At 52.7% G+C, this 8,542-nt stretch overlaps 1 protein-coding gene across 1 annotated transcript; it reads right to left on the bottom strand.

Moving 5' to 3' along the window:
* Window positions 1–1,657: 1,657 nt before the first annotated feature.
* TTC24 (tetratricopeptide repeat domain 24) lies at window positions 1,658–7,387 on the bottom strand. The gene is made up of 11 exons (XM_007458048.1): window positions 6,682–7,387; window positions 6,288–6,491; window positions 5,544–5,672; window positions 5,279–5,391; window positions 4,829–4,927; window positions 3,694–3,791; window positions 3,437–3,537; window positions 2,677–2,773; window positions 2,155–2,325; window positions 1,841–1,996; window positions 1,658–1,739 (listed from the first exon to the last, which is right to left on the bottom strand). Exons 1-11 carry the CDS (start codon window positions 7,385–7,387, stop codon window positions 1,658–1,660), a joined length of 1,956 nt encoding a protein of 651 aa, XP_007458110.1.
* Between the last annotated feature and the right edge of the window lie 1,155 nt (window positions 7,388–8,542).

The raw sequence follows: 8,542 nt of genomic DNA on the forward strand, positions 1-8,542 counted from the left end.
GGTTGATATTGGGTTGGCCTGACCCAGTAGCAATACTCTCGTGTGACAGATGCTGCTACTTGTCCCTCAAAATCCATTCTTCTCTATTTAAAGGCAATGTTATATTGGTTTTTGTTACAGTCAGTGAATTTGCATCCCAGTCAAGACATCTTGAATGCCTGACAAGATAATAAGCTCCATTTAGATAAGGAAGATTAACAGTTGTGTCCCCTGCACCTAGTTCTGTGCCTGGAACATAGTAGGTCTCTACAAATATTTTAATGCATCCTCAAAATTTCATTGTGAAGTAATTCACAGTACAGTACATGCTTTTATCTGACATGACTGGGAGTAGGTGATCTTATTTCAACTTAAAACAAAAAATACAGGGAATTCACCAGCGGTCCAGTGGTTAGGACTCCACGCTTTCCCTGCCGAGGACCAGGGTTCAATCCCTGGTGGGGGAACTAAGATCCCACAAGCCGCATGGCATGGCCAAAAACCCCCATTCATTTGCTATCTGTCAAAGTGTGACCAGGATCTTTTCTCTGAGGATAGGGCCAAAGATTGTAGTTCTCCATCTTCTTTATCTCATAAACTTCACCACTTACATATCACCTGCAATTTGCAGTCTGTGTCCTTAAGGTGGAAAAAAATTAATTGTATATTTGAAGCAAACTGAGTGCAAAATTCATCTAGATTTTTATGATCTTCCCCGAATTTGTAAGTCTCTCTGCTTACATCTAATTCAACAGCAGTTTTTAAGGTGACTCACCTGAATCACGTCTTCTAAGGATTCAATTTAGTTTTCATAGAAACTGCTTATTTTCACACTCTTAGTTTATCAATTTAATTAAATTACATATTACAATAGCACAACTGGAATAAACACATTTGGTATCAAATACAACCAACTCGGTAAGCAATGGCTTAACTGGGGGAGTAGAACTGACTGCACAGCATTCTAGAAGGTATTCACTGCCTAGGTTTGAATCGCAGCTTCACTTACTAGTTGTGTGACCTGGGTGGCAAACCAGTTAACTTTTGTGCCTTGTTTTCCTCATCTGTGAAAGGGGATTCATCTGCTGTGAGGATTAAAGGAGAAGACACTTGTGAAGCACTTAGAACAGTGTGTGGCATGTGCTAAGTGATCAGTGTTACATAATACTGTTGTTGCAGCTGCTGGCAGCAGTTTTGCTACAGGCCTGAGGGGCCTGCATCCAGGATCTGCTATGTTTCTTGGAGGAAGACGAATGCATCCATTGGTTGGTTAAGGCGTATCTTCGGTAGCATTAGATCACCATTTCCCATGTGAGAAAATGGAGTCAGTGACTCCAAAGCCTCTTAACCAAGATGTCATAGTTTTAAGAACTGGCAGGGGCCTTAGCAATTGTGAGGTTTGAATCCAGAAGGAAAGGGGGGAAATTCACCATCCGTTTTCCATTTTTCTTTTGCTTATTGAGTCCAAAAATCCCAACGAGGAGCACACAGACCGCCTCAGTGCTGAGACTGCAAAGCCTTTGTCCAGCCTGATCCGGATCCCACTTTCTGACATTGTATTCTGTGTCCATACAGTGCTCACTGGGAATGACTGGGAAGGGGCTCAGCCCCAGAAGCCCCTGAAGTGTGTATGTTGAGGAGGTACTGCAGGGGCCATGCTGTGGCCAGCAGGGGAGGGTCACATGATCATGCACAAGCCAGACTCAGTGGATCTCCTCTGAGGGTTCCTGCCGGGGGTTTCCCTGGGCTGTCTGGATGACCTGAAGGAGGCAGAGAGGGGCTTGCCAATGGGAGTGACTAGGGAGCGAACAGAAGGCAGCTTGCCCTTGCTCCCGTTTCTGTTACCCGCTCTGGCCCTTACCTCTGCTCGCAGGCTCCAGGGCAGGAGGGAGTAGGCTTAAGCCGCCTGTCCTCCAGTTCAGCAGGACTCTCCCGTTCGCTGAGGGCTACACTCAGGCTGTGCAGGAGGCAGGGGACACCCTGGGCCCCCAGAGCTGGGTGAGGGTTGTTCAGATTGCTAAAGGGCAAAGACAAAGAGGCTCAAAGCACCATATCCCTAAGCACCAGACCACATCTTCCCCCAACTTCATGTTCCATTAAAGTCATCCAAAGCCACATCCTCTCCTACTTCTTTCATCAATTCTCCAGGCCTCTTCCCTTCCCGCAGGCACCCACCTCTTGCTGTGGGGGCCGTTGGTGACCAGAAGGCCAGGATTCTCCACTCTGAGGGGGCCTTGGCCTCCAAATGAGAGATTGGCCCTGGGTCTTGGACCTGAAGGGGGAGGACCAAACACATTCATCACAGGCCTCTCTGCACCAAGAACCATCACGGTGGGAACGAGACATCTTTGGGAGAAGAACAAGGAGGGTGGGTATCAGGGGATGTATTGGTCACTGTACACAGAGGAGACACCTGTACAGGGCAGGTGCTTGGCAAACCTGGGCCGACTAAAGTTGGGGATGATTCACCAACACTCAGGCGTGCAGGAGGCAGGGGACACCCTGGGCCCCCAGAGCTGGGTGAGGGTTGTTCAGATTGCTAAAGGGCAAAGACAAAGAGGCTCAAAGCACCATATCCCTAAGCACCAGACCACATCTTCCCCCAACTTCATGTTCCATTAAAGTCATCCAAAGCCACATCCTCTCCTACTTCTTTCATCAATTCTCCAGGCCTCTTCCCTTCCCGCAGGCACCCACCTCTTGCTGTGGGGGCCGTTGGTGACCAGAAGGCCAGGATTCTCCACTCTGAGGGGGCCTTGGCCTCCAAATGAGAGATTGGCCCTGGGTCTTGGACCTGAAGGGGGAGGACCAAACACATTCATCACAGGCCTCTCTGCACCAAGAACCATCACGGTGGGAACGAGACATCTTTGGGAGAAGAACAAGGAGGGTGGGTATCAGGGGATGTATTGGTCACTGTACACAGAGGAGACACCTGTACAGGGCAGGTGCTTGGCAAACCTGGGCCGACTAAAGTTGGGGATGATTCACCAGTGTCACTGATGCCTCGAAGAAAACACGCTGAAAAGAAGATATCAGTGAATTCAAGTCACCAAGTAGCAAGGAACTCTGTCCTCAGAGTGCCAAGCCTTTGGGGGAAGAGACTAGTAAACAGTAAGCTAAGGTGAGAAAAGCATCCAGTGCCTGGCATATGTAGTAGGTGTGAAAGCCTTGGTGCCCTAAGATACAAAGTTCCAGATGTTAGGAAAGCCTCAGAAGCAGGGAGGAAGAGGCAATTCAGGAAAGGGTTTAGGGGAAATGGGCCAGGGCCTTGAAAGACAAGCAGAAAGTGGGGAGGGCTGGTCCTGGGGTTGGGAATATAATGTGTGTGGGGTGCGGCCTCAGTATCAGACCTGAGGCAGGAAAGTGACAGAATGGGGGGTGGGGATAAAGGAAATGAGAGTCTCCCATTTGGGGGAAGGCGATGCACAGCGGGAAACAGCCTACTTAGACTTACGCTCCAGTCTTGGTGCCCAAGACGTCGTGAGAACATTCGCCGACTCTTCCTCTTTCCCCTCGTGGCCCTCCTCTAACTCATCTTCCCACCTATCGGAAGATCTGTAGGGGCAGGGAACAGGGGGCAGAGTGGCACTCCAGCCAGATCCCTGCCTCCCCAGATCCCACCGGCCACTGCCAGGCTATGACACCTCCCAACACCCTCCAGAGGCCATACCCACACCTGAAGCTCTGTTCCTGCCTGCCCTACTCACTCACCTGTGCCGCACTCCTGCTGTGCCTTTTCCCACCCTGGCTGGGGTCCCCACCATGGGGCAGGCCCCACCTGGAGCCTGGGGCCCCCCTGGAGCTGAGGTCTGGGAATGAAGGGGAGTAAAGGGAATCAGTTTGAGAAAAATGGCCATCCCAGCTGTGGTTGTGGTGTGCATGTATGTTCTCTCCACACACAATGGCCCCAGAGGGACAGAGAAGTGCTAGAGACAGCTGGGCTGTGCCTTGTGTCTGAGGATGAAATTACAGGGCCCTTTGTTGTGTTAAGGTCTCTGCTAGTAACTCTCAAGTTAGAACTCGGGCTTATTGACTATCAGAACTGGCCAGAGCTTAATGACCACCTCATCCTGCCTGGGGCCTCCGGGACAAAGTCACACAAAGTCGGTGGCCAACTTCAGATGGAACCCAGGTCTTCTGACCCCCAATCCAGTCCTCTGCTTATACCAGGCTAATTTAATTTTACTTGCAAATTATAAATATGGTGTCCTAGTCTTTCAAATAAGAGAGAACATAAAACCTAGTAAATAAATATAACGAATAGTAAAGTATAATTTCAATTCCTGGCGTAGGAGGTTGCCTGAGAAATCTCAGAGTGTGAGGGAGGAGGCAACTGGAGAGACACTGACCTGTTGAGAGAGGCTGGGAGGTAGCGAGAGGGGGAGGAGGGGTCAGAGAAGGAGGGGCACAGCTAGAGACCCACAGAGAAATGCCCCCCAGCGAAGGAGGGAGGGGAGAGAGGAACGTCCTTGGAGCACTACTCCCATCCTGTGGCCCTTTGGGGAACTGCAGTCAAGGACAAACCTTTCCACCTGCTCACAGATTTTTTGCTCAGTATCTTTGAAGGCACCCCTTGGCTTTCACCCACTGAGCTAGTTACCACTCAGCCAAGGCCCTGGCACAGCCCTACTGTTGGAGACGTGCCACAATCCCCCGCCCACCTCCCCACCCCCAGGTGGCCTCTGGAAAGTGATATATGTCCCATATGCAGGCCCCAGGGCAGATGAACACAGATGAGCAGCCAAGTGCAGCAGCAGCCCTGAGGATATCAGCTCTGCTCACCACCACCCCTTTTTCTGGGTAACCTCTCCTCACCCCCCGCTCCTTGTCTCAGGTGTCATCTCACCAGGGTGTGGGTCGGCAGCAGCCCACCCCGGGCCAAGTGGGTCCTTATGGCGTCTGTCAGCTTGGCTACCAGCCGCTCTCGCACAGAATCTGGCTCCTTCTGGGGCGAGAGTGGATAATGGAGTAATGGAGGAAGCCTGGGCTTTGTGGTCCTCTGGGGATCGGGGAAGAAAGAAACAGCAAAGGGGGAGGGAAGGGGACTTTGTCTCCCCTCTTTTCTAGCCCATCCCCATGCCTTTGCCAGGGTCCTGCCACCGCCTGCCCAGAATTGTGGACAGAGATGGACTCTTCCTCTCAAGAGTGTCCCAGGACCTAGCACACAATGTGCTCAATGCACGTTGGACGAGTGAATGGTGGGGAGAAGGCAGGAATATCAGCCAGAGAAAGGATAGCAGGAGAGCAGCTGGAGGGATATTGGGGAAGAGTTAGATTCCGGGATGGAGGGTCTCACCTGACACCGGGCCAGCGCTTCCTTATAGTACCTCAAAGCCTGGTCATGTTGCCCCAGTCTGGCTGCAGCAGCCCCCAGACCCTCACAGGCCTGCCATTGCCCCTTCACGTCCCCTGGGGAAGACAGCCTGAGAGGTCCTCCCACAGCTCCCTACCCCTCCAGAGGTACTCCCCACCCCAAGTCCCCCTATCTGCCTCCCCACCAGCCCCAAGGATCCTCAGCCTTTGTCCCACCCCAAGCCACCTGTAAACCCCCTCACCCTCACCAGTGTCCCGGGCAGCCTGCAGAGCATGTAGATAGTTGTCTCTGGCAGCCTTGTGGTCTCCCAGCTGGCTCAGTGCAAATGCCAGGCTTCCAAAGCTCCGGCCCTGCTCCCACCGCTGCCCCATAGAGCCTGGTGACAGAGGAGCCCGCCCCATATTAAGAGAGGACTTTGGCTGCTGGGGCATCAGGACCCTACCCCCAAAGACAAAGGGAGGGTTGCTAGGAGTCCTTGTGCTCAACCCTGGCACACCTCCAGATGCACCACAGAGGCCTGAACGCTTGAAACCCAGCCTCTCCTCAGTCCTGAGCTTTGGCCTGAATGCCTCCCCCATGCTAGTTTGAGCCACGTATAAATCCAGGGAGTCAGGCAAGGCACGTATTAATAGCTCCATTTTTATACATGTAGTACCTGAAGCTCAGAAAGCAAAAATGACTCGCTTAATGTCACACAATCATTTAGAGGAAGCACTGGCTCCACTTCAGGCCTCCTCTACCAGCCAGGGCTCTTCCCTCTGCCCATTGTTGCCTTCCCAACCCCAGGCCTCAGCCTCTGGGCCCATGACCCTCTGTCCTGTCTGGCTATCCCATCTTCTGCACCCCCTGCACACCCTCACTCCCCTGTTCTGGACTTCCCAGTCCCATAATTAGTTCTAAACGTCCATCTACTCTTCAGCCCCTGCGCCCTAGCTGGAACCCCTTCTTAGTCCCTTGGCCCCAATCCCATTCCCCAGCCCCTGGTACCCACCGTGCGTGTCGGCAGCCTTCTGGTGAAACTCCCGGGCTTCCTGATAGTTGCCGAGGGCATTGTGGGCCATCCCAAGGTTTCTTAGCACCGTGGCCTCCTCTCCTGGCCCCCGGCACAGGGGCAGGGCTTGCCGGAAGGCCTCTGCTGCTAGCGGGAACAGCTGGAGCTGGGAATAGCCCACGCCTAGGTCGTTATAGAGTCGCCCTAGAGGGCATGGCCAAGGTCAGTGGTAGCCAGGTCAGATGCAGATGAAGCTGTACTGCTGCAGCCTCTGCCCCACTCTCCCAGGGTTCCCCCAGGCCTCAGAAATGCCTCTGCTTCCACCCCACTTCTCAGAGTATCACCAAGTCTTAATCTCCCCAGATCCCGCACCTCCTCTGCCCAAAGGCCTCACCCAGCAGTCCTCGCTCAGTGCTCCTCTCAGCAAGCCTCCGGCTCTCCTCCAGCACCTGCACCACATCACCCACCCCATGCTGCCCACTCTTCAGCATACAGCCCGCTGCAGCCCCCAGTGCCAGGGCTGCAGCCCTGGGCTGCCCTGCTTGGGCGTAGGCCCGGCTCGCTTCCTGCAGGCAGTGAGCTGCTAGCTCAGGCTGTCCCAGAGCCTGGTAGCAGGCTCCCATTTTTGCCTGGGCTTGCCCCTGGTCACCTATTGGCTGGTAGTGGCCCAGGGCCTTGTGATACCAGGCCAAAGCCTGAGGCAGGTCGCCCAGGGCGTGGTAAGCCAAAGCCACGTTGAAACACTGGTCGCCATGACACCCGCCCTGGGCTGTCTCTTGAGGTTGAGCTCGTAGGAGCAGCTCAAGCCCTCTGGCTGGGTCCCCAGTCTCCACGTAGGCAGCCCCCAGGTTGAAGGCACAGGCCCGGAGAACAGGGGTGTCCCTGGTTTGTGGTGACTTGGAAGCCAGGAGGAAGGCCCTCTGGAAGCTGGTCAAGGCCTCGTGATTCTGACCAGCCAATAGGGCCCTGTGGCCAGCCCTGGTGAGGGCTTGGATGCTGGCCTCTTGCCGTGACCACTTTCTTTTCTTCTTTTTCTTCTTGGAACTTGAAGGTGAGGGCGAGGGCTCTTGCGGGGTATCCTCAGTGTTGAGGGAAGACATAGTGCTGACGATAGGGAGCAGAGGGGTCAGTATGTCATCCTTGGCTTCCTCCAAAGCACTATCCCTCTAGGCAATTCAGCTCTACCTCTGCCCTGGTGTGACCCTCAGGGTGCAAAGGATTTCTCTCTGCCATCTCACTTGGCTTCATCTAACCCGTTGAACACCGTATTAACTCTCACTCTAATGTCCAGACTAGTTTTTCGTCCTCCAAGACTCACTTCAAGCTTCCTTCAGAAAGCCCCTCCCCTCAACCAGCTGGGTCCCTTTTCTGTACTCCCATAGCACCTTATGTCCTTTACGGCATTTATCACACTGGGTTTAGGGTCATTGACTTCCTTGTCTATCTCCCCTACTGGATTTGGAGCAACTTGAAGGGTCTGGCACATAGATTCTCAACATATGCTTATTGAATGAGATGAAAAAGTTTTATAGATCATTAGATTATTATTATTATATATATAGATTTTACCACAATAAAAAAGGTTTATTGAATGAATAAATGAATGGATGAACAAACAGAGCACATACAGGGCCTCTTCTCCACCATCTCCTTCACCCTGTGCCTCCAAAGACATCCACTCATATCTAGGTTCTCCTGCTGTCTAATCTCAAGGTATAGTTCAAGTCAGCTCACCAAACAGTGAGCTCCTGCTGTGTGCCAGGAGCCACACAAAGCACTGGTGGCACAAAGCTGCATAGGCCATGGAATTGGCAAGGAGCCAACTTCCAGGGGCAGGGCTACTGTCTCTCCATTTACTGCTTACTCCCTAACTCAAGGGGAACCTCTTTCTCCCCTACCTCCTTGGCTTTCTGTCTGCTTGCTAGTTTCAGTCCCCCAGCATCCTGCTCTGGTCTCCAGGGTACTCTTAAACCCAAATACATTTCTCTCATCAGCATGTGTTTCCCATTAGTATCTCTCCCCCAGGAAGGCAAAGCCTTTTCATGAACTCTCCTTCCAAGAGGCAGGAAAAGGAGCGGAAAAGATCCAGTAGCTGAGCTCTCAGCCCCTCCCATTTGCTTCTTCTTCTCCCCTTTTTTTTTTCTTTAGGAGAAGCAGGCAGAGGTGATACATTTTCTTTTTAAAGAAACTCCCCCTGCTCCTAAGAACAGCCAGGAATCCTGTCTCTTTGAGACCTGCATTCCTGAGGCATTCAT

This window comes from Lipotes vexillifer, unplaced genomic scaffold (genome assembly GCF_000442215.2).
Source record: "Lipotes vexillifer unplaced genomic scaffold, Lipotes_vexillifer_v1.1 scaffold238, whole genome shotgun sequence".
Lineage (NCBI taxonomy): Eukaryota > Metazoa > Chordata > Mammalia > Artiodactyla > Lipotidae > Lipotes > Lipotes vexillifer.

Excerpts from the sequence above, each read along its gene's own strand:
- TTC24 (XM_007458048.1), bottom strand. The coding sequence starts at position 7,387 with ATGTCTTCCCTCAACACTGAGGATACCCCGCAAGAGCCCTCGCCCTCA. Across the intron at positions 6,492-6,681 it reads CACTGAGCGAGGACTGCTGG|GGCGACTCTATAACGACCTA; the intron begins GTGAGGCCTTTG and ends CATGCCCTCTAG. Across the intron at positions 3,538-3,693 it reads ACAGCAGGAGTGCGGCACAG|ATCTTCCGATAGGTGGGAAG; the intron begins GTGAGTGAGTAG and ends CTGCCCCTACAG.